Source organism: Erithacus rubecula (assembly GCF_903797595.1).
Source record: "Erithacus rubecula genome assembly, chromosome: 17".
Lineage (NCBI taxonomy): Eukaryota > Metazoa > Chordata > Aves > Passeriformes > Muscicapidae > Erithacus > Erithacus rubecula.
In genome coordinates, this window is record NC_136669.1 from 15,134,661 (window position 1) to 15,160,209 (window position 25,549).

Below are 25,549 nucleotides of genomic sequence, written 5' to 3' on the forward strand. Positions count from 1 at the left end.
ACAAATAAACAACTTTTTCCTGATTAGGAGTCATTTGGATATTAAAATGCACAACCCTGCATATGCTAATCTGCTTAAGTACATTAGTCCCATAGATATTACTGTATTACACTGCTCTCTGCTCAGACTATGCTATGTGTGAAGAAGGAGCAGCAGGATAAGATTGGGCTCTATATAAGGAGGGTAAAAATTTCACCTAGTTAGGAGGAAGACCCAAGAGGACATCAGAGACAATTGATGGGCTACTACGCTCCCTCCTCCCAAGCATTCATTGTAAGCTTCTACATAAGATGATGGTTATTACTATTACCTGGACTAACACTATAATGTTGTTACTGTTAGAACTCTATCACAGCTCGTGCATCCATCTATGGCAATTCCAAATCTGTGTTTAACAGGATCCCAGAATCTCAGAATAGTTTGGGTTGAAAGGGATTTTAGAGCTCATTCAGTTCCACCCCCTGCCATGGGCAGGTACAGCTTCCACTGTCCCAGGTTACTCCAAGCCCTGGCCAACCTGGCCTTGAACACTTCCACACATGGGACAGCCACAGCTTCTCTGGGCAACCTGTGCCAGGCCCTCACCATCCTCTTTACTCACCACTCTGTGAGTAAAGAATTTCTTCTGAAAATCTAATCAAAACATACTCCCTTACAATTATTCCCCCTTTCCATTCAGCCTTGCATTTCTGCTGCTTCAGTAAAACACACTATTCATGACTCTGTGATGGTGAAAGTTCTCGTAGAACATCACCAGACTCAGAGCTGAACATGCACTATTTGAGCATCTGTGCTCACGGAAGTTCCTATTGAACACAACCATGTAGAGTGCCAAACTGTTATAATCAGAGATTAAGCCCAGCTACCATCACCGTCTCTGATCTCCGACGACCAGCTGGCTAACAAGGGGTTTGTTTTCCACCGAATTTCTATACTCTTAATCACAACACTGCCCCAACCACCCTGTCTGCCCCACACTGCCACCCACCACCCCTCACAGTCCCTCTCACCCTCCTCAGCCTTCATCACCCCTCACACTCGCTCAACTTTGACCTGCACCCCCTCACAGTCCTTCACTGTCACCCGTCGCAGTCTCCTGTTCCTCCAAAGTTCCCACCAGCCCCCACAGCTCTCACCACCGCTCCATCAGTTCCCACCGCCCCTCAGAGCCCGCGGTCCCCGCTCAGCCCCGCTCAGCCCCAGTGCCGGGGCCGCTCCGCGCGTGCCCGCCCGTCCTCCGCCGCCGCGCGCTCTGCGCAGGCGCGGGGCCGCTCGCGCCCCCGGTCCCGCCGGACGCGGCCCGGAGTGGCGGAGAGCGGTGAGGCGGCGGGGGGTGAGCGCGGCCGCGGGAGCCGACCGGGGGGCATGGTGTTCGGTGTCGAGCGGTAGCGCCGCGGCGGCATCTTCCGGAGAGCGGCCGGGAGGGACCCGGAGGGGGCTGGCTCCGAGACCGGCCTTCATCGGGCCCCCATGGCATGGCCGCGGATCGCTAGCCGTGATCGCGCGACAGCGGGCAGCAGCTGCGGAGAGGCTGTGTCTGTCCGTGGGCTGTCTGCCCTGCCGCTGTGTCTGTCCCTGGGCTCCAGGAGCCGGGGCGGAACCTCCGGGGGTGTCGGTGGCCGGAGAGCGGCCGCGGGGGCTCTGGGCTGCGCCTGGGGGCTGGTTCGGTGTGTCGAGAGGCTGGTCGGTGTTCAGATGGCTTGTGCGAGCCTCAGGTGCCGTCAGTGCCTCAGAGTCTCCTCTGACCGCCCCAACACGCAGTGTCCACCTATCCTGTCAGCCCACCCCTGCAGCGGGGCCGTGGATCCTCTCAGGGAGAGCTCTCTAAACCCAGCATTATGTTCTGCAACCTCTGCCTTCAGTGTTTTTCAAATTTCTGTAACGAAAGTAGCATTTTGTTGTGAGCTTGTTTTCATGTTAATCTTTCCGGCCCATGCTTCAGTGAAAATTGCTGCTGGAATATTGGGGCTGGCACACTGTTAGCTGCCAAACACCAAATTTAGAGTGCTGGCTAGAACCTGCCAAAATGCTCCCCGGCCTCTCTGGGCCTGTGAACAAGCGAGCAATAGCGGGGTGGGTGCAGCATCTCAGGTGCTGTGTCCTTGTGATGAGAGTAAAGTGGGACCTTCTCCTTTGAACTGTTTTATTTCAGTCCTGGTGTTTTTATGTCCAATTCCTACAATAAGGTGGAGCATCTGAAAGCTTCTCTGGCTTAGAGGGAATCCCAGTAGGATTTCAGAGCCTCCTGGAGTACCCAGAGCACAGAAATAATGTGGATCGTACCTAGGGCACTGTTGCTGGAATTTCCTTCATTCTGTAATCACTAGCTGTTAGACTGTTGCAAAGGACTCCTCCAAGATAGTTACTCAGGAACAGCAATGATAACTAGAGTCCAAGGGTTCCAGCAGCATTTTGTGGTAACAGTAGTCCCTTCCAGTCAATATATGATACATACATCCTTTGTAATTTTCAGAACAGCTGTGGATAGTGTTGTGCAATAATTAGCTGTTGGGAATCCTTGTACTGAAAGTCTTTTCTGTCATTAATATTTGAAAGTTTGCAGGTGTTCCTGTGGCCAGAAATTTTAATCAAAGGAAAACCACTTTCTCCCTGCTTTTTGTTTTTTGGTGTTTTTTGTTTGTTTGTTTGGGGGGTTTTTTGTTGGTGTTTGGTTTTGTTAGGGTTTTTTTTTTTTGGTGGTAGTGGTGAGTTTTTTGTTGTTTTTTTGTTTTGTTCTTTGTTCCTGGGGGGTTTGTTTATTTGTTTGGGGTTTTTTGCTGTTAATGATTAAGTGCTGCCAAGTAAATGTTTCCAGCAGGTTTTTTTGTGGATTCTGTCACGTGTTTAAATACCTCTGCTCTTCCCAGCTCACTCACTTTGTTGGGACCTTTGTTTTCTCCCCTTGGTTGTATTTGCTTATTTGTTCTGTTAATCTGAAATCTTTAAGGGCCTCCATATTCTGATCTTCCTGTTATTTGGATGTAAACAAAAATGGGAAAAGACACTATCCCTGTACTAAAATAACTGTATAATTAAGGCAAGCAAAGCAAACCAGTCCACACTGCAAGGGTCCCTCATCATCTCCAATACCAAGGTTATTGCAATCTGATAATGCATCGTTTAGGCATTTTTGTGGTCTTGTGTTGCATGCATTCTCTGGCATTTGTTTAGGTCATAAGTGCCAATGTTTTAGTTCTGAAGCCTCATACAGTCAGTGACAAGTATTGGTAACATACCACAAGTTAGGTCCTTGCTGTTCTTCTGGCACTGTAGAATTCCCTGCCCTCCCTGTTAGGTTGGAGAGCACCTGGAACTGCTGCTGTTGGATTGTGTGGCTGCATGCTCAGGTACAGGTAAGTGTGTGCTAGCACTCAAAATTGATAAACCATGGATGGTTGGAAAGGAAAAATAGCTCCTTATATTCTGTCTGTACAGCCTCGAATCAGAACTAAAGAACTACAGTTTCTCTCAAATTCATCTGGGGATGCCTTTATTTTCAGGTTTATTTGCAATAGTCTGACACAATGGCGTGGTGTATATTGGTGGGTGCAGTGGGTTTTGTTGCAGAAATGGTGTTCTTGAGCTATTTCCTTCTTTGGTACTTGACCAGACAGTCACCTGATATAAAAATAGATCTCATTGCACTATAATTAATGACTGAGTGGCTTGGAGTCCGTGTGTGTTGGTGGGAATATGTGCTGGTGAGGTCCAGTTCTGGAATGTTTTAAAATCTCTGACCTTAATATATAAAAGTGCTCATGTCTGTGGTGTTCACACTCTTGGGCTTTAACATAACCGATTTGTTCTCCTCCTGCTTAAACTTCTGCAGTTAGAGAACAATTGCCCAAACTTTCAGACGTGTTGTAAAAGACCATGAGCCATTGATTCCCACTGTCTGGGGAGACTCAGGAGAAATCTAGGAGACTACACATGTCTGTGTTAAGGAGTGTGTTGAATGTGTGTTTGATGTTTGGGGTGTAGGCAGCTGCATCAGCGCAGAACCACAGACTGGTTTGGGTAGGAAGTGCCCTTAAGGGTCATCTCATTCCAGCCCCTGCCATGGGCAGGGACACCTCCCACTATGCCAGGTTGCTCCATCCAGCCCCATCCAGCCTGGCCTTGGACACTTCCAGAGATCCATGGGCAGCCACAGCTTCTCTGGGCACCCTGTGCCAGGGCCTGCCCACCCTCATAGGAAAGAATTTCTTCCCAATATCTAAGCTAAACTTATTCTCTGTTAGTAAAACCCTTTCTCCCTCTCCTGATTGTGTTGTCAAATAAATGCAACTTTGGTAGCTGTCAAAATCCAACATTCATTTTTTTGTTATGTTTTTATAGGGAAAACAACTTAAAGGAGAAATAACTTACACAGAAGTAAAAGTGTAGTGACTGTGTTTCAGAAAACTTACACTGTGTTATTGCCGAATCTGCTATGCTGAATATCAACCTTTTGAAAAGAAAAATAATGTTAAGATTACTTTTTTTCTTACCTAATGGGACAAAGCTCACATACCAGTTCTCAGCAAATCAGCTGTTCTAACCCCATAGTCCACTGCATATCATCAGAGTGTGGTTGGGTTTGTTTCAGAGCTGGGCATCCAAACACTGCAGAACTGGAATTCCAAAATCATGTACCCATGCAGCAAATACCTGTTAGTCACCGGAAGAGAGGATTTCCAGAGACTGCCAATGTAATGCAGACTTTGTATGTCCTGTATAGAATAGGGAAAGCTAAAAGTATTTGTGACACAGCTGGTGCATGCACTTTAATAATGTGATTAATTAGCTGTTCTTCTCTTCAGTGAGGTGATTTGTCACCTCGTTTCCTGTAGTACAATTTCAGGTATGAAGGTTGGAAGCTATGCATGTAGATATCTTTATTTTTTTTAAAGGTATGGAGGTCTCTGATGTATATCACTGTTGCCCCAATGCACTGTTTAAAAAACAGTCTAATAGTTAAAAAAAAAGTCTACTATTTACATATTATTTTTCCCCTTTATAAACAGGTCCAACAGAAGGGAGTAAGCTATAAGATGTATACAATGATGAGTTCTAAGGTAAGGGTTAATAAAAGCACTTTAGTCTGAGTGGTGCAAGAGTTTTGGAGTTCTTTTTGCTTAATATTTTTGTTTTGTAGTATCTTCATTCTATAAAGAAAATGTTTGTCTTCTAATCTGGGCCTGTGTGGAGACAGGATTCCTGCTCTTGGTTTACATTTCAATATGCCTGTATCCTCCTGGTGAGAGGCTTGGAATCCAGCCAGTGCAGTGCCACTGGAGAGACGAGTAGGTGTGTCAGGTGTGTTAAATCACTTCAGATTTGAAAAGTTTCCTGTAAATTCTGTGCCCTGGACCCTGAACTCTGTGACAGGGCCAGTCTCCCAAAGTTCTCTTCCCAATAAGACTAGCAGATTAGCAATATACACTAGTAGTAGGATTATGAATTTGGCAACCAATCTGTTGTTATAAATGCCCTTTGATTTTGAAATCACAATCAAAATAGTGCAGGATGGGATTCCACACTCAGTTTTTCATTACGAGGTTCTGTTTCCCCGTACCTTTGCTGCAGCACAGAAGTGTTTATTGCTTCTCTTTTAATAGAGCATAAGTTTAGAAAAATGACACAAGTAAGTAACAAAATAAAGCAATGTTGTTCCAGTTCCCCATAATGGAGCTGTTGGCTGAGCTTAGGTTCTCCTTTGCTTGTAGAGTGTAGGGTAATCTACACTTCATTTCAAGAAAAGGTAATCAATTACAAGACATAGCAGATTTTTGAAGGTTTTGTCCTGAGCAACATCAGAAGAAAGGAACAAAATCTGTAGGGTTTTGCAGAGCTGGAAGAAAATAAAATTCTGAGTAAAGTGACAGCTTTAACTTTCATTTTTATATGCTCATCTTACTATAAATTGACTTTTGCTTTCCAAGAGAAAACTGCTGTTCCCTTATACATAGTGTAGGCGCTAATGAAGTAGTCTGAGATATTAAGATTTCCCTATCCTGTTTTGAGCTGCTGGCTGAAATTTTGGAAGCACAGATCTCTCCTGGAATAAACAAGTTGTAGGGATAACTGCTGGCAGGAATGAAGTGTACATCTCCCTTTGCTTACAAGAGAAGGAGTGTGTGCAGTGATTACCATAGGCTCAGCAAAGATTAAAGACTTGTGTGCTCCATTACACCAGGGTTACTGCTGCATCCACCCATTTCCCAATTTAGGTACCTCCAGCACTGCCTGTTAAGGCTTTGTATGTTCATGTATTGCACTGAGGGGGTCTTAAATCACTATAAACATGTGTTATCAGTTAATTTTACAGAAGAATTAAACTGGCCTAAGTATCCACACTGATAGTTGGATTGTTTTGACTACTTTGTTTGATTTTAAATATGATGTGGGGATTTGGGACATTGGCTGGTTTCCTTAACAGACTTTAAATGGCACCATTCATATTTTGAACCTTCGCAAGGGAGAATGTTCAGCAGTCATCTGTGTGGGTATATTTTTGATAAATATGAATATTGTGGGGAATTTATTCTAAGCATTAGTTTTTAAAAATTTGATATGTATGTATTATATTCTATATATGCACAATATTGCCATGAACTGGGAAAGGCTTCTTGGCAAATGTCTCTCCTAGGGAGGCCCTTTCCTGGAATCTTGGATTGTGTTTTCTTCTTGTAATAATCTACTTGTGTTTCTACTTGTGCTGTCAGCTGCTGTTCTGAACCTAAAGAAACTCTAAATGTAAAAGAAATAACACGTGGCTGCATGTACCTGTAAAGTAAGTCCTGCACCTTCTGGCTTAGATAAGAGAAAAATTAATAAATCAGTGTTTGACAGAAACCAGTGTAGACACTGTGTCTAAGAGGAGAACATATCGACAGGTATTTAAATATGTTTTTCTGCCAGTAAATGTAGTGGAAGAGGGTCTCAAGGTGATAGATGCCAAACTGACAGTATCCAGTGCAACAGAGAGAGGAAAGGGATTGGATTATTATGTATGGATTTGATACCATGTCAAGTTTTTCACTGACAGTCAACATTTTGGTTCTATATAGTTGACTGTACTTCCAAACAGAAAAAGATATAAACTGAAGTGTTATGGGAAAATTAAAATAATAAGACTGAAGATTATATGTTCAGTCCAAGTTTGCTGTTGAAGAGAAACATGTTTGTAGTTATTTCTGATTTTGCAACAAAGAGAAGATGAATAATTAGCACAACATGAAGGCTTTTTCAACCTTATGGTTTGGAAGGATCAGAAGGAAAACTCAATGTAGTCAGAAAATTGTATTGATTTTTTGCTGTGCTTTGACAGGTATCTTTTTTTTAATGGATCATTTTTAATGCACCATGTAAGATAGTTTTGCAGGTTAAGTGAAGTTTTCTTTTGATCTGGAGGGGAAAAAATGTAGAAATTACCCTCTCTTTAATTTTACTGTTTTTTCATTGAGTGTTTTTATGATGTAGGCTGAAGGGCTACCTATGGCTTTGATAACATTTGACTCCAGTATCTTCTTACAATTCTGTGCTCTTTAGCCATTTTTAACCTTTGTGGAGCCATTAACCACTTCTTTCCTCTTACATTTTTTTCAACAAAAATATGTTGTGTTTTACCCCAGACTTTTACCTTGTTTGGCTCTGTGTGTATACCTTGTGCCCTTTTGGTATCTTACTGCTCATAGCATCCACAGGGACTGGACATCAGAAGTGCTTATGTCATTCCAACCCAGAGATGGGAAGGAAGGGGTGCTTTGTACTGAGGTGGTTGCAGCTATGAGATGAATTTAAATTAGATATTAGGAAGAAATTCTTTACTTAAAGGGTGGGGAGGCCCTGACATAGGGTGCCCAGAGAGGCTGTGTCTGCCTCTAGAAATTTTCAACTACCGGTTGGACAGGGCTTGGAGCAACCTGGGATAGTGCAAGGTGTCCTTGCCCATAGTGGGGGGCTGGCATGAGATATCTTTAAGGTCTCTTCTAACCCAAACAGTTCCATGATTCTATGGCAAACACATTCTCCTCAATATAAGCTATTATCCCTTACTTGCCCAGCAGTGAAGAACTTTGGACTGTAATAAAAGTGCACAACAAATTACAGATAAAGACTGTTTAAGAAAGTGATAGTATGTTCCTAAGAAGGAAAACATTGGATTCTAGGACTAACTCTCTGTTACTGTGCTTCATATGCAGTGGTGATATCCCAAGAGAAATAGTCTAAATGTCTAAAAGTATTTGCTATTTGCCCTGTAGGTGCTCTGATATCAGATCTTTATCAGTTATCAGAAATTGAAAGGTTTTTAGACTTTGTCCTAAAAGCATAAAAAACCTCATTAGGAAGCACCTCATAAACTGCTATCACACTATTGCTAAACTTCTAATAGAACAGTGTCAGGAATTTTACCGTGGTGCCCAGTTTGTGCTACAGAGTGCCCAGGGCACATCGCAGAGATCGAACTGCATTTAACCACGTTAAATCAATCCATTGAGCTGTGTGTACTCTGCTGGAAGGGATCATTGCTGCACAATGCAGCCACGTGCTCCCAAGCACTCTGCACATGAGCTGGTCGCTCTTTAATGCTAAATGGAGTGTTTAATTCAAGCTCTGAAACACATCTGGCCCAGGGAGGGGTGACAAAGGACGTCACCGAGGCTGCACAAGTGACAAACTGTGCTTCTAATCAGGAAGTGTTTGGGCGTGGGAGAGGGAACAGTGGTGTCCAGTCTTGTTCCTAGATCCATGGAGCAGAGATGTCAAGGTGTGCTGCTTTAAGTCTGGGCTTGAGAAAGCTTCAGGATGCACTGAAATACTGTGGGAGGAGAGGGAAGCTGCCTGCCAGTTGTTCTGCTGTTACTGCTACCTTACTGTGTTGCTTTGTGCTTCTGTCAGACTTCCCTTTGGGAAGCAAACATATCAGAGGTGATTGAGTATTCCTCAAGGATGGAATTCATCTCCACAGATTTTTGGGGTTAATTTTCTTTTACTGGGAAAAGGACTACTAGCAAGCAGTCTTGAGGAAGCAGTTCTTATTATCTCTTCATGTGCCTCCTGCATGGATTAGTTTAACAAAGTTATGAAAAAGAGTAAATTTGAGTCTTTTCTATGCCTACAACGCTGGTCAGAAATACAAGTACCAGATTATATGCTGCAGATCTGGAGGATTACATTACTCTTGCTTTGCAGGGCAGCAAAAGGGAGTATTTGATTTCTCTTAGACCCTTATAAAATGCCTGCCAAAATATTGGTTGTCCATATCTAACTATATCTGTACATAGCAAAGAGCTGAATCCAAGGTGGTGTAACTGCCCATGCATGAGATGAAAAATGTAATTCTCAAACTTTAGTAGTTCCTGTTATGGAACAGTTGTATTGGATTTAAATGAAGTGTCTTAATAACCTTTTAAACTGTAGGCACACTTTCAGAACACAAAGTTGCAAGAATACCTAAATAGAATAGGGAACCAGGATCTCCTGATTTATTATAGCTTGGGATTTTTAGGACACTCTCTTATGTTTATTTAAAACAATATCAAATAATGTAATCTCAGGCTTTAACCAAAGTTGGAATTTATTTTTAAGAAGTTTAGACTGTGAAGATTTCACTACTGTAGAGTATTTCATGTCCTCTCCATTTGAAAGAAATAATTGCCCTCTGAGTTAGTTAAGTTCAGATATTTTAGTTTGCTAGTTCCTGCATTTTGGAAAGAAAAAACAAATAAACCCCTTTAATAATAAAATAATTATTCTAAATAATAAAATTATTGAAGTTGCCCTCAGCCATGTTATCTTTAGTAAAATTGTAACCTCATATCCCCCATATTGAAAGTAAGTAATAATTCAAATCTTTGTTTTTGATGTATTTTTAGATACTGTCATAGAATTTTTCTTCATAGGTAGTATGGGAATTTCCTTGACTTCACTGCTACATATTTTATACAGATTCAGACTGCTTTCAGCAGTCTTGTGAAAGCAGTCCAAAGGACAGTGGGAAGAGATAAGGGAATGAAATGAAAAATGTGGCTAGAATTGCAAGCTAAATATTTCCTGAAAATTCAGTCACTGACTTAAAATCATGCATGTTACTATGGCCTGTGCTTGGGTTTGAATTGTAATGATTGCTTGCCTGCTTCAGAGTTTAAACTTAACCTTGAAAAAGCTTTTGCCAGTGCTGCACCCTTTGTTGGCAGATCCTCAGTATACATTTTTCTAATTCTACTTCTCACTTGTGTATTTGTTTTTTGGGTTTTTTTATATTGCACTTACATGAAGAATTCAGTTAAAAACTAGTAAATCTAACAATCATTAACTACTAGTAAATCTAACAATATACAATTGTGGGGCAGGTACTAAGAAGAAAGCTCTTTCTCCTGGTTCTGTTACTCTGTGTTAATTCCTGCTTCTTTTTAAAAGTCTGATTAGAAAGGAGAATGGCTGCTTACCCTTAGTACAGAACTTTAAAGCTTTGTGGCTGCCCCATTCCTCCAAGTGTTCAAGGCCAGATTGGACAGGGCTTGGAGCAGCCTGGGATAATGGACAGTGTCCTTGCCCATGGCAGGGATTGGACTGGGATGGGCTTTAAGTCCCTTCCAACTCAGAACATTCTGTAATTCTCTGGTTCTTATGAATAACGCAATTATTTTTTTTGCTGGTTGTTACAATGCCCTTATCATTCCATGCTAACACATATTAGATTGCATTTCAGTTCTGTGCAGTTCAGGTGCTCATCCATCCTGTTGTCCCAATCTCCAGTTAGAGGATATTTCCCATAACATGATGCTGACTTCTCTAAAACAGGAGGGAAAGAGGTTTGCTGCAGTAAGGGTCTGTAAATGAGTCTTTCTCTGCCTGCCTATGGCCATATCTATATACAAACAGTTCATTCTGAAATGTTGTTTCTGTTCTGCCTGTCTTACCCCTCCTTTATATGGAGGGGTAAACAAGGTAGTTTAGGTGAGTATGGTACTTTGTGACACAACTGCATTCTCACACACCCATCCTCTTAGATTTACTCCCTAACTGAAACTCCAGCCTCCCTCCAAATACAAGTACTGCCTGCTTGCTTCCTCATGTTGGGAGGGATGAGCAGGAGACAGCCCTGGCTCACTGGCTCTTGACTGCTGAGGGTGAGACATCTTCTGTCTCCTCTTCCCAGCAGCCCAAAGTTAAACACTGCTCTTTACACGATTACTAGAAGAGAGAGAACTTGCCTCACAGGAGAGGGGAAGGATGATTCAGAAAGAGTTGAGGAGGAGTTGAAGGGTGGCTGGAATTTTCCTGAGATTTCTTGGGCTCTTCTCCTTTGGGATGTAAATCCTTCCTGTTTGAGACCTGCTGGCTTACAGTAGTTGCTGGCAAGGTATCAGCAACTATGCACCATTACACTGAAGCACAGAATTTCTGTTGGTTTTGCAAGCACAGTTAAGAGCTGGTCATGCTCTGGCAGCCCTGATGACGCCCAATTGTTTTGCTGTCAGTTTTTATTGCAGCATCTAGACCTGTGAAAACCATAAGCAGCCAGACCTACTTGCAGACACCACAGTTTTATCCCAGCCAAAATATATATAAAACTGTGAGCTCAAATTAAAACTTCTGGCAGTCTGACTGCCATCCTTTAGCCACAAATTTCAGTGGGCTTCAAGAGCACATATTCATCAAATTTATTCGTTTCTGGAACAGGCAGTAATTGCTAGAGTGAAAAATGTCTATTTGATGCAGCCTGTAAGTATACCTGTGTATCTTAGAAAATAAGACAGGAGAAGAAAGTTTACAGGGGGAAAAAAAAAAAGCCAAGATGGGTGTCTTAGAAGTTGTCTTATATGATAAACATTTTACGTAACCCTCTCTAATGTAAGTTTAAGCAGCTCCCAAGGGATAAAGTCAGAAGGTGAAAGTGTGCTGGAGACACCAGCAAGCACAGGGCAGTGGTAGTTCCTGTGCTGAGGTGTCCTGGAGCAGAATGGTTCATCTCCCCATGCTTCCACCACTGCAAAGTAGGATTAAATTTCTCTTCTGCAAAAGGACCTTAGTATAGGCTTTGAATTAAAAATGAGTGTTTCTGATTCCCAGGTGGAGAATTACAGAAAAATGTTCACTTCCCTGGAGCTGACGTTGGCCCTGCAATGGACTAGTGTCCTACTTTTAATGGATCTTCAGGAAACACATGCTAAGCTCACACTGAGACCTCACAGCTGAACCATGTAAGACATCTCTTTCAGAACTGGAGTCAGGACAATGTGTTGCCTCTTTTAATTACAATCTGACAATTAGTTTCAGATGTGAAAGAATGCAACAAAAAGAAATGGTGAGCATTTCTGTGTCACCCTTACACTGTAAGAAAGATGATCCAAAACCAGTCTTCTTTTTATAAAATGTCCTTAATTAAGTATGGTAGAGAAGAGCCATCCAAAAGCCTTCCCTGAAAGGCTCCTGCATGCTGCTGCCTAGATTTTAAAAGAAGAATTGAATTTGGGACTTTCAGCATGTACTTCCAAAATACCAGATTAGCATTTATTCAGAATCCAAAACTGTCTAGATTGACTGCTATGGATGCTTCAGGCAAAATGTTTAATTTATTTTCCTATGGTGCAGGTAGGAGGATGAGGTTTCCATGGTATATCTAGCTTAAGAGTTTCAAATAATTTGAAAGCACCTGATTTATGGAAGACCATGCCAATAAATGTCAAGTTCCATACATTTTCCAATCTGTCAATGTAGGAATGACTAAGGTTTCTTTGGAAGGCTTTCAGTGAATATTTTTATTTATTTAACCTCACTATATAGTGTTTTAATTGGATAAAAAAGTTTTATGGGCCTATCAGATTTTATAGAGACTGTTTGCCTTTGCAGAGTGGGCACCATTCACAGCCATGTTCTCATCTTCGGTTGGACACTGAGGGCAGATGTGCGGAGGTTCCAGCCCTCGGCAGTGCTGCTGCCAGAGTGGAGGTTATTGTGCATCCCCTTCTGGCTTTGCTTTGGCTGATTAAAGCCTGACTGGTTCAAGCCAGTTTGAATCTGGCCTTTAGTGGTCACAGCCACACTCTCTGCTGGGACACAGGTGTGCTGTGAACCTGGAGCCAGCTGGTAGATCAGATAAACCTAGCATAAGGCACTAGGGGCCAGAACCTGATGTTTCAGCTCCTCATGCTGTTACAAAGGTGTCTGTGGCATCTCCATTGGAAGAGCTGTTGTATGCCTGTGTGACAGAGCATGGCCAGCATCCAGAGGAGCACTTAGAAAATATAAGTGCTTTAATGAAGGTGTTTGAAGCTGACTTGACCCTGTGCTGCAGTCAGGAAGCAGGATTCTTGTCCTGCATGAGTCTCTCTTCTGGCACTAGCAATGATCTGGCTGACTCTACAGCTCTACACAGTCATTGAGTATGGAAAAAACCTCCAAGATTGAGTCAAACCTTTGACCAATCACCACCTTGTCAACTAGACCAGAGCACTAAGTGTTATATCCAGTCATTTCTTGAACACTTCCAGGGATATTTCTTGAGCACTGTTCAGTGACTCTACAAACTCCCTGGGCAGCCTGTTCCAATGTCTGACCACCCTTTCCATGAAGAAATCTTACTCAATGGAAAAGAAGAACTGTACCAGATTAACAAACTAATCTCAGTGACTATGTGGTCACACAAGTGCTAGTACCAGCACAAAGAAATTACTCAGAGGACATGGCTGTGTTTAGTAGGAGCACAGTATTTCTTCTCGCTGGCCACACAGTCTCAGAACAGCATACTCTACTTGTGACACTGCATCCTTCTAGTGTAAGTTTCACTAATACTTCCCCAGAGAATTGGAAAAAGAGATTGCAAATTGAACAAACTTTGCAATGTATTTTTTTGCAGTGGGAGTCTTCTGTTCTTTTAAGTGGGATGTTAATGTGAAGGTCCACGCCTCAGCTTGGACTTTCAGTTAGGGAAATTAATTTCCTGGGGAGATGTCCTCAGGAGCAGCCTCTTGGCCCTGCAGTAGGAGTTACTAGTGGAACTGAAGAAAAGTTTGGCTTAAAAAAAAAGCGGCATCTTTAACTTCCTTTGCTTTAGAAAACAGTTTTGCCATTGAAGGAACAAGTATGTAGATATGTGTGTTCAGAAAGAAAATAAGAGATTATCTGTTACTTAAATATCTGGTTTTTTACTTTTCCTTTTGCAGAAAAATACAAAAGTCTATCAATAAGTATCTAAGGTCTCTGTTCTCATGATTTATGTGATTTGCTTCTCTTGGAGCCATGGATGAATACAGCTGCTTTGTGGACTGGGACAAAATGGATGTGAGTGCCCAGAGCCAGGATACAAAAGAGCTCACCTGCACAGACTTCCATGAGCTCAAGCAGCTGGCCCGGCAGGGCTACTGGGCCAAAAACCACTCTCTGCGAGCCAAAGTGTACCACAAACTCATCAGCAATATCCCATGCCGCACAGTGACTCCGGACGCCAACGTGTACCGGGACATCGTGGTGAAGATCATTGGAAAGCGCAGCAGCAGCTCCCTTCCCCTGCCGGAGTTTGTGGACGACAGCCTGATCCCCACGTACTGCCTGAACGCGGAGGGCGTGGGGGCCGTCAGGAAGATCATTCTGTGCATCGCCAATCAGTTCCCGGACATCTCCTTCTGCCCGGCGCTGCCCTCGGTGATCGCGCTGCTCCTGCACTACAGCAGGGACGAGGCCGAGTGCTTCGAGCACGTCTGTCGCATCCTGGCTTGCAACGACCCGACCAAGCGGCTCATCGACCAGACCTTCCTGGCCTTTGAGTCCTCCTGCATGACCTTCGGGGACCTGGTGAACAAGTACTGCCAGGCTGCCCACAAGCTGATGGTGGCAGTGTCCGAGGACGTGCTGGAGGTGTACTCAGACTGGCAGCGGTGGCTTTTTGGAGAGCTGCCCATGGCGTACGTTGCGCGGGTCTTCGACGTCTTCCTGGTGGAAGGGTACAAAGTTCTCTATCGTGTTGCGCTGGCTCTTCTGAAATTCTTTCACAAAGTCAGAGCTGGGCAGCCCATGGAGTCTGACAGCATCCAGCAGGACATTCGAGCCTTCGTGAGGGACATCGCCAAGTCGGTGTCCCCAGAGAGGCTCCTGGAGAAAGCCTTTGCTATCCGCCTCTTCTCTCGGAAGGAGATCCAGCTCCTGCAGATGGCCAACGAGAAGGCTTTGCAGCAGAAGGGCATCACAGTCAAACAGAAAAGGTAGGGCTCAGAACAGGTAACTTGAGCAGCCCTGGGTCACTGCTGGGGAAACTCCACTGATGCATACTGGTGTCTTGCTGATGCATTTTCTCTGCAGAAAAACTCAGCAGCTCCAAAATCAAGCATTGCTAGGATTGTAATGGGAAGTGTAACTGAAGTGTTATGATACAAGAGGAACAGAAGTTTCTTGTAGGTTGCCCAGTTATGAATTTATACAAATATATATTAATTACAAGTGTTATATCTCTAAAGTGTGTTTCATAAGCAGTTTTTAAACTAAATGTCATTTTAGCAAAGTTGGAAAAAACACTGATCAATTACTTTGAAGAAATACCCAAAGAAATGTGAAAATTGATTCTTAAATTTGTTTGTAAAAAGTGTCAATTTGATGCTGCCCAGTACTGTGAATTCAGTAGTTTCTTTAGTGTAAGGCACTGTCACAGCTGGTAATGTTTTGCCTGACTGAGGAGCTGTTTTAACAGAGCAAGAAAGAAATAAGAGTTATTTACAGGTTACTTGTAAAATAAGTTTGACTGCAAACCTCCTTGATGTCAAGAGTATTGTACTCACATGTAGGAGTTGACCTGTTTTGTGCCAGGTTCGTGCACTATTAGAAAAAATAATTTTGAAAGAGCCATGGAGGAATGACTATATAGATCCAATAAACTGTTGCATAATCACAAGCTCTTCTCAGAAATAAGGGGAGGAAGAACCAACTCTGAAACCAGTAAATGAAATCCTGCTCTGATGTGACAGTAAAAGTCATACTAATAAAAAGCTCAGCTGATAGGCCTCTTGATGGATATAGAAAAGGCAGCAGTGTATTAATCTGAACACAATTAGCATCGTGCCAAGTGCAAATGTATATGCAGGTAAGTGATGCATGTTCTGTTTTTCCAGAGGCCTCTGACATCAGATAACTTCTCCCTACCATTTCTGAACTCTCAAGTTTAAGGACTGGACAGTTTTATGAACTGCCCTGCCCTCTGAAGAGAGGTGTGACTTCTAAAAGTCCCCTGGGTCATTGAGTGTGACATCTAGAACTTGATATTCTAGACAGAGAGTCTCATTTTCTCTAAATCTCCACTGATGTAGTGGAATCTTGCCGCCAACTGCATTGCTGAGTTAGTTACAACAGTTGCAGACAGATACCATTCTGTGGCATGGCAACACATACTCAGTACATTTCAGCCTAAGAGATCACATAAATGTTAGCTGAACCTCCTTCATCAGTCTACATACATGTAAAGCTCCCCCTGGTCTCTTCCAAGGGTTAATTTCTTATATTCACAGCTTGGTTTACAATCAGCTTCATTATTTTGCTGTCAGTCTCAAATATTTCAAGGCCTTTAGCCACTGGATTGTCACATTGTGGACAGTTCAGACCATTGTATTTGAGACTTGTAGCAAAACATTGACTCCTCCATTGTGTCATCCTGTTAGGAAGTTTAGGAAAGTTGTAATATCCTTGAGTATATTGTTTAAAACAGAATTAGAGCTTTCAATAAAAATAAAATTTAAAAAGTAATTTAAATAAACCAGAGAAAAAGAAAACATGCATCAACCAATCAGACACTCCAAAAGCTTCTGCTGTGTTGAATGTTGAAGAGAAATTCTCACTGACAACAATGATATACATGATATAAATGACAACAATAATATAACCAAATAAAGCCGGTAGTTACTGGTGAGGCAGAGCTACTGAAAAATATTCATCCTCTCTTGGCTACCTTTGTAAACCCACTGAAATTTCTCAATGTCCCCAGGTACGATGCTGCCAGGAGCTTGGCTTGGCTCAGTTTGGGTGCCAGTGTGGGCAGATGGAAGTGCAGGAGAAGTGAGCTGTTCTCCAGGGCTCCATGGGGTGCTAGTGAGTTCTCTTCTCCAGCTGTGTTTGGCCTGTGAAGAAGATGATTTATTTTCCCATCACATAACAAAAAAAGGGGGAAACAAATATAAATTTGTCTGATTGTTTTTAGTGCTTGGTGACTCAAATCAAATCTTGCTTTGTTTCTCTCCAGGCTCCTTTCACTCACTTTGTCATGGATGTAGGAAGTCACTGATCTTTTCTATCTTTTTTGTCTTTCTCCTTGTATGTTCTCCTTCTGTCCATTCCATCTCCACTGCACCACTCCTGTTTGCAGTCTTGCACTTCCCAAAAGGTAGGTTAAAACACTTGAGTCTCTTCACTTTGCTCATTCCTGCTGTCTTGGCTTGTTTTTTCCAAGGCTGTCACGTTTTGCTAACATTGGGGCAGGAGAAGCAGGGCAGCAATCAGATTGCTGTGCCACATCTCCTGAATACCCTCCTGCAAAGTTAGTTCATAGCACCTGCAGAGCTGGGAGAGAAGGGTAGTGGGCCCAAGGAGTCAGTGCAGCACTTCAGATACAACACACCCTTGTTTTCTGGAGTGGGAAAGAGTACTGGACGTGGAGAAAGTATGTGGTGGGTTTATGGTTATGGCTATAAAGGGCCATTTTAATAATGGTCCTTTCTACTCTGGAAGAAAAAGTGTAATTTTTTAAACATGTCAAATAACAGCTCAGAAGAGCTGTTAGGTATCATCCCACCTCCAAACCTGTATATGCTGTTGTATTAGATGTGAAACAGAGTCAACTTTATATCTTCTTTGGAAACTTTCTGCAGTTAATTGGAAAAATTTTGGACTGACTCCAACTTGGCACACTCCTGAAAGTAACATGTTTCTATTCATAATAGATTATATTTATTTTTAAGTAGGTAGAGTTTTTTTAGAGTGGAGAAGACAAGACTCTTTTTCTGTGTCAAGGAGGTCAGAATTACTCAGCCAGGGAGCATTAATGGTTAATGAAGTAATTTAACAAGTCTAAGCCTGAAAAGTAAATCTTAAAGAACAAGACCCAGTGAGTGGATTGTGATACCTGATAAGCAGAGAACTTGGAAAGAGAAAGGGTGCCCTGTGAGTATTAAATACCACAGATGTTTGGTTTTAAATTCATGCCTTTGAGAATCCTCTGGCCTTGCTGCAGGTGCCCTGACTTAACTTTAGTAAGTGATGCACACTAACATTTGTACTAATTTATCATATCAAAGTTGGAATTAACTTCCTCATGTTTTCATGTTTGAAAGAGCATCTTAAGAGACTTAGCAAAGCATGTTTCATGCCACAACTTCTGTGTTGAGGATTTTATCTCTAATAAATCAGCAAACTGTTAAATCCAGTCAAGCAAATCTTCAGCATCTGTGTATTATTTTTGCAGTTAGTTTGTTCTGAAAGCAGCAGAAAGCCTTGATTTATGCTAGGAAGCAGTTTGGGTTTGAGGGGCCTTAGGGAGAGCAGGGTGTCTGTTGATGCTGATCTGGACACAGGAGTAGGTTTCAGGTTTATACTTATATTGCTATTTATGACTGAAAAAGAAATCTCCTTTTACCATACAATTATGCCCTCACTGAAGTTATAATGGATTTTAAAGATAATGCATCTTGTCTAAGACTTGATCCAAGCCAGAGTAGAGCAGGAAGATGTAATTCAGTGAGTAATCTTTGGAGTTGGGTATTTGTTGTTATTTTAATAATACAGGGCACATCCACTTTGTCAGGTACTGCTGCATGTCCTCAACCTTAGCTTTACCTTTAGGGACTATGAGGTCTCTGAATCACATTGTATAAATTATTTATCTGGAAAAGCAATATCCCTATGAAATTAGCAAATGCTGCTTTATTAAACATCAATTGTGCTGGTTTTCAGATCTAATTCCTTGGAATAATAGCAGTTGAACAGGTCTTTCTAATATCAGCAGTTGTAGCAGCATGGAAATGGATGGTGATTGCTGCTACCTTTCCAAAAGTATCTTCTGAGGAAGCCACTTGGGCAGGCACAGCCAGTCACTGAATCCACACACCACAGATAGGTCAGAAAGACAGGAAGGGTCTCCTGGATTGAGTTCCAGCAAGGTTTATTGCAAAGTCACACTGAAGGAGTCCAGGGACAAAAGACAGAAATGAGTGCAGTGTCCCAGGTTAAGTGTGGGGTCAGGGGCCAATGTTCTGAGGGTGTGGGGGGTACACAGACAGGGCAAAGGGCAGTGACCTGTAGGGAATAGAGGCAGGTTATCATAGTGCTGCAATTATGAGGCATTCTCAAAGCCTGTGGCAGACTCTTCCTTAGAAGTTCCCCTGATAGGCTCAAGGGCCTCCACAAGCAATCAAGAGAAAGTTGTTCTGTGGATCCCAGTAGCTGAGGAAAACATCAATGCAGGGTAAAATTTTGCGAATTTGTTCAGTTCTAATGGTAGACTCAGATGACCCTGAAAGGAGTGGGGTGGTAAAGGCTGAACTTAATTTTCCTCAATGAATATAAACCAAAACATTTGGTTGTTTTCTTAGCCCATTTGTGTTCTGTTAATTTTCACTCATTTACTACTTTGAAGTAAACTGCCAAACTGAACGAGATGATTTTCAGTGTCATTAGATCAGGTTTCAGTCTCAACCATCCGCAGCTGTGATTTGTTACTGGGAAATAGGTCATTTTGTTTTGTATTCTGTGGCCATGTTCTTTGATTTAACTACATGCTGCCAATAAATCTAAAATTATTTACCATGATAATCAAAGGGGAGGAACTTTCTATGCCTGCTACAGTTTTAAATGGCCAATACAGTGGTAAATGCTTTCTAGTAAATCAGAAGGATTTACTGGAAGGATTAAAAGACTAGAAGGATTGAAAAGGTGATATCTACCTGCATGGAAGAGTTGTGGGAAGGCACAGAGTACTGAAAGGGATGTGCTCAGAATGCTGCTGAACATAGGCTTTGAGAGGGGCTTGGGTAGGAAAGTCTTTAAATCAACAGCTCAGAGTAGCCAGGAGAAGGAAAAAAGTTAAGAACAAAGATACTCTACATGTGAGAGCCTTTTAGTTGCCCAAATAAGCTCACAGAAATGTGGGAAATGTACACACCAGGTATACAAATAATTTTGAGGCTTGCTTGAAGTGTAGATTTAAACCTGTTTTGATATTTGTTATTGACTTTTAGCCTATTTATCACCATTGCTTTTCTGCTGGAAATTCATTCTAATGAACAGTTGACTGCCCTGAATATTGTTTAATGTGGGGGGAAGAAAAATCTTAATTTCTGCTGAACTGAAATCAAGGCTTTGTCTCTCAGCTCTGTTCCATAGTGACACCAGTTTTAGCTGCAGACCTGCCAGAACACAGAGAGTGAGACCTAAAGTAAGATTCTGGGCATGGCTGTTCAAGGCTGGGTTCCTACTTTGTTTCAATGGATGTCTCCTTTGCCTCAGATTGCTGTGATTAAAACTACAAATAATGTCCTTAGTCACTGATACTGTAAGTTGTGAAACCCATAAATAGTTACAGCTTGCTTAAATAGCTGCCCACAGAAGTTCCTTGCATTAAATAATGCAGGGTAGCAATGCAAATTATTTCATTCATTTGGATAAAATAAGCAGTAATTTTAGTAATTTTTTTAAGTGACCTAAAGAGTCACTTTGTTCAAAATGCTAACACCAAGGTGCCTACAGTGAATTCCAAAAAGCAGTTCCTAGTGTCTCCAGGCACTGCTCTGCATTGCAAATGCTGCTGATTTTTTGGTACTATGAGCATGAAAAATAAAAATTTTATATATATTGTGTGCTTTAGGGAGTGAGCTAAGCTTTTTAGATCCATGCAGACATTGAGGGCAATACATACATTACTGAGGGTACCTTCATGATCATGAAACTGAGTGAAATGTGAATGGTCAAAAACCACCCAGAAACTGGCAAATACTTGCACCAAACCCTTGCATGCAGAGCAAAGTAATCAAGCTTTACTTATTTAACACCTGGCTGCCCAGTAATTCAGTGACTTGTGTAAATTGTGTGTCCTTGGCTGTCACCATTGCATTTTAAGCATTTAACATAGTGGAAGCAAATAACATTTAATCCCCAGGCTCTAGATTTGTATGCTTGTTTAGCCTGAAAAATGAAGGCTGGTTAAGATGGTGATGATTGTTACCTTCAAGTGTTTAAAAGCCATGAATCAATCCTTCTAACTGTATCAGACCCTTCTGGGGGGTACAGGGATTTCCTTCCCAGTGTCAGTGCCCAGCATTCTTTAATGTCCTCCAGCTCTGACTGTAGCCATGATCCCAGGAACATTTTTGATTCATAATGAAGTAGAAGATATTGGTAATGACATATTTCCAAGTGGTGGAACTTCTCAAAAGCTTGGATTAAAATTGCTTGCCCTGGAAATACTGATTCCTCTAGAGTTTCTGGGGAGTTTAGGATTTCTCTAATCCCATTATATGAGCAGTACCTCAGAGACAGAAAAAAATACTATCCCTTCCTCTTAGATCCTGGGTATTTGTTTAGGTATTCTGTTCTCTGTGCTTAAATACAACTGCCAATGAGACTGTCACAAACAGCAAATATAAGGCCATGGTCATTTTTAGTGATTCAGTGTTGTGGCTTCTCTGTGTGAAGGTGCAGGCCACCACTGCTGTACAGAGGAATATTTTCATACAGTCAAGCCAGATCTCTGCTTCTGAGGATTATGTTAAATTGCATCGTTTATTACATTCACTGGGTCATGGCCACCTAATCCTGTGGGCTGGAGCTTTGACCAATAATTTTTATGCTGTTAGTGTTCAGCTGTCTTCTCATGTTTCAGTTCAGTAATCCAAAACTTGTTAAATTATTGCTTCTCAATGTTTTGTGTTGTATTTCTCAGGCAGAATGTGCACTTGGCAGTTCATGCTGAAAACTTCAAGTCAGAAATTGTCAGTGTGAAGGAGATGCGGGATATCTGGTCGTGGATCCCAGAGCGATTTGCACTGTGCCAGCCCCTCCTACTTTTCACCACTTTGGAACATGGCTGCAGTCTGAGCAGGTAAGGAAAACCTTCCTCTTCTTTACTGCAGGGCACAAAGAAGCAACTGCTGAAGTGTTTACTGGATTGACAAAAATGCAGGATTGACAAAAAGGCAGTTCTTAGTCAGAACTTGATCTGAAGAATATTATTAACCATGGAATACAGATGTGACAAATTGACTGGGATATTTTCTATGCCAGAATAATTTAAACTGTTCAAGATCAGTTGGAAAAGTCAAACTTGGATCAGTTCACAGATTCTGCAGGTCTGAGTCTGGTCTGTTAAGGGTTTGAATAGTTAACTCAGTAGTTGCTCTGCAGGCACTTTCGATAGATAACCACATTCAAACTGATCCAAGGAAGAAGAGAACTAGAAACTGGAAATTACCTGTGGATCTGATTGGTTTTGGGTTGTTTTTTTTTTTTTAAGTGAGATAAACTAGATATGAGTTCACCTTGCACTTGGTAAAGAAGACTGTAGCCCTCTAGTTCCTAATAATGACTTTGCCATCAGCAGTTGAATAGCAAAAGCAAGCAAAGAGAATGCATCACAATTAATTTCCATGAAGACCAAAAGCCCTTCAGACATTGCCATCAGTCCTCTAAGTTGTTTTACAATTCTTTAGGTAGTTTCAATTCAAAATGCCATTAAATGCTGCAGTTGATCTAGGTAAGCTTCTAGTTATTCTTCAGAGACATAAATTGTACAGGAGACTGAGTAGAGAACAGCTGCTTGATAGTATTTGTTTACTGAGCTGTATTATTTACATAGACTGTATAAAGTATTTGCAGGATTATTCTTAGTCTTCAGGTGTTTTTTTACTGCGGCATCAGTTGGAGAAGGAGGTGGTGCCTGATGTTGAGGAGGAAAGGAGTTGCAGGTGGTGGCAGTCAAGTGCTCACTTTGTTGTGCTCTGCACTTCAGGTTCTATTCCCACAGCGAAGGACATGAACCAACTCTGCTCCTCATCAAGACAACAGCAAAGGAGGTGAGTGAGGCAAAAGACAAGTGATTAAATTGGGTTTTGGGCAGTGTGCAATGCTGTGTTGCAACACACAGCTGTTTATAATAAAATGAATAAGCAAGATTTGGCTTTGGATTTTTAAGAAACCATGCTTTAAATTATTCTGTATGTTGGTTATAAGACTGTGCATTCTTGAGCAGACCTTGCAAACTAGGTCTTGGATAACTGCTTTTTCTCTTGCAAGTAGTGTGGGGTGATGGACTAGAGTAGCTCATTTTGCTCTTGGAAGACTCTGAAATGCAGAATCAGAGGGACAGAGTGAGAATTGTGCTAAAGTTATGATTCATAGAAGATATTTTCATTTTCTCAAGAATATGAGAGAAAGAAGCAGAATGTAAATGGTATGAGTAATGTTGGACTATGTAATGTGAAAACAAAAGCCTTAGCTTCATCGCATTCTTGATTGTAAAAAATAAGCCAAGGAAGCTCTGAGAACCTGAGGAGGAGTGCACACACATCCCTTATTTCTGCTCCTGTGTGTGACAATACTGGACAGCATAATGTGGAAACAGCAACGTGCTTGTTTAATAGGTTAACACATACAACAAGAAGTCTTCCCAGAACCTTCTCAGGAGGGCACACAGGAACTTCCTGTAATGGTGGTGGTGTGTGCTGCTGTACATGACTTCTGAATATTCTCTATATAACATTAAACTGTTATTGCAGCCTGTGGGCTTTATTCCTGTATCTCTGCAGGATGACTGAATGAACAAGCCTATTTCTACTCTTATTTACATCTACCTAATGCTCATCCTCCAGGCTATTTTGTAGTTCTGCCTGTGGTTTCTGCCCATTCAGACCTGTGTTGCGATGCCAGTGGCTTATGGAATGCCCATGGTGTCTAAAGGGTAGAGGGGGGAGCAAGTTTTTTTTTTCGTGTCTTGGAGCCTGTCAAAAGTCTGGCTTTGTAAGGGATTCTGTTTTTTTTAAGATGGTTTGTTTCTCACTCCTAAATAAAACATGTATTTAAAAAAAAAAAAAATACCCTAGGAGAAAAATATGGGGGTTTGCTTTGTGCGTACGGGTTTTGGAGGGTTTTTGCAAAGGGTTGTTCATCCTTTAACTGTCTACAGTTAACTTTTAGAATGAAGAAAATTTGCCTTCTGATTTTCTGCCTCTCATACCCATTAGGCATATCTCATCAAATGGACTTATGGATCATTTAGATTTAATTCTGAATCTAAATTTAGATTTTAGTCTAAATACAGATTTATCATTATAAATATATTATATAAAATATAAAAATATAAATATATCTATATTTATCTATCTAAAACAAGTCTAATTTTGTCCTAGGAGCTCTGCTTGCAATGCTCATGAAGGCCAAACAGCAAATGTATCTTAGAACAATTCTGTATAATCATAATTGTTTTTCTAGTGTCTGGGGGAAAAAAGCACAGATGTTTTCATCCCACTCTTGGAGTTTCATTGTTTCCTCTATCTGCACTTGGCAGGGATGTGTATTGCTGGTAGCAAAAAATTCTAGTGCAAACACAAAGAGACCAGCTCAGCCCTCAAAGGGTGCTTCTCTTTATTGGAGACTAGTAGCCCCCATGTGGTTCTAGTGTCTGCTCTAAATATTTGAGCTAGTTCAGCATTTGTTTAACCTACACTTTGAAATGCAAGAAAGCCACCAGGGCCACTGTTTGACCAAAAAGTGTTCAGGCAGAGCTCATATTGTAGCTTGAGACAGCTCTGCTGCTTTGGTTGTCAAAGTGAGGGAGTCAGGCTTTACAGGCCTGCAGTGATCTGTGCTTTGGTACCTGGGGTTGTGTTAGAAAATTCTCACTTAAGGCATCAGAGGTAAGAAATAATTTATGACACTCTTAGGATTTAGAGGTAACCACTGGTGGATTAAAGCAGTTTAAATCTGTCTTTAGATATAAGTACTTGTGCTGCTTTAATCCACTGGTATAGAGACTCTGAAACTCAAGCTAAAGTCAAGTCAGCAGCTTTGGCCTCTGAAATGTCAGTATCAGTGTGTTTAACCCACTTTCTCCTTCGATGGGAAGCCTGACTATGGTGTCTGTGCCAGGTGTGTGGGGCTTACCTGTCCACTGACTGGAGCGAGCGCCGGCGAGGTGGGAATAAGCTGAGTTTCTTTGGAACTGGAGAGTGCTTTGTGTTTAGGGTGAGTAAAATTTTGTTGTTGCTGCCCAGTACCAAGACAGAACGACTGTACTGGTTAACTATCACCTCCCTTCCACTTAAAGAGGCTGAATTACATGCCTTTCTAATTTATAAAGTTTATTGAAGTCTTAATATGAGGAAAAAATTTAGGTTTTGTGGTGACTCTTTCTCCCCTTGAACAGAACATTTTCTTTAAAGATCATAGAATCATCAAGGTTGAAAAAGACCTTTAGCATCATGAAGTCCAGTCATCAACCCAGAACTACTAATACCCTGAAAAGTGTTCACTAGTAAACTATGTCCCCAAGTGCTGCATCCGCACATTTTTTGAACATTTCTAAGGATGGTGTCATGGT

At 41.7% G+C, this 25,549-nt stretch overlaps 1 protein-coding gene across 9 annotated transcripts in view; it reads left to right on the top strand.

Annotated features, from left to right (window-relative positions):
• Window positions 1-1,250: 1,250 nt before the first annotated feature.
• The window catches only part of TBC1D24 (TBC1 domain family member 24), a 37,103-nt gene continuing 12,804 nt past the window's right edge, over window positions 1,251-25,549 (top strand). For 2 of the 9 annotated variants that reach the window (XM_079321087.1, XM_079321090.1), the window contains exons 1-7: window positions 1,255-1,318; window positions 12,061-12,295; window positions 14,154-15,188; window positions 17,333-17,350; window positions 21,899-22,057; window positions 22,964-23,027; window positions 25,099-25,194. In XM_079321087.1, coding sequence (XP_079177213.1) covers window positions 14,230-15,188; window positions 17,333-17,350; window positions 21,899-22,057; window positions 22,964-23,027; window positions 25,099-25,194 — 1,296 coding nt within the window. In that variant the 5' untranslated portion in view covers window positions 1,255-1,318; window positions 12,061-12,295; window positions 14,154-14,229. Of the gene's footprint in view, window positions 1,319-12,060; window positions 12,296-14,153; window positions 15,189-17,332; window positions 17,351-21,898; window positions 22,058-22,963; window positions 23,028-25,098; window positions 25,195-25,549 lie in introns of all 9 variants that reach the window. The other 7 variants (XM_079321091.1, XM_079321093.1, XM_079321088.1 and 4 more) reach the window with 6 other exon arrangements.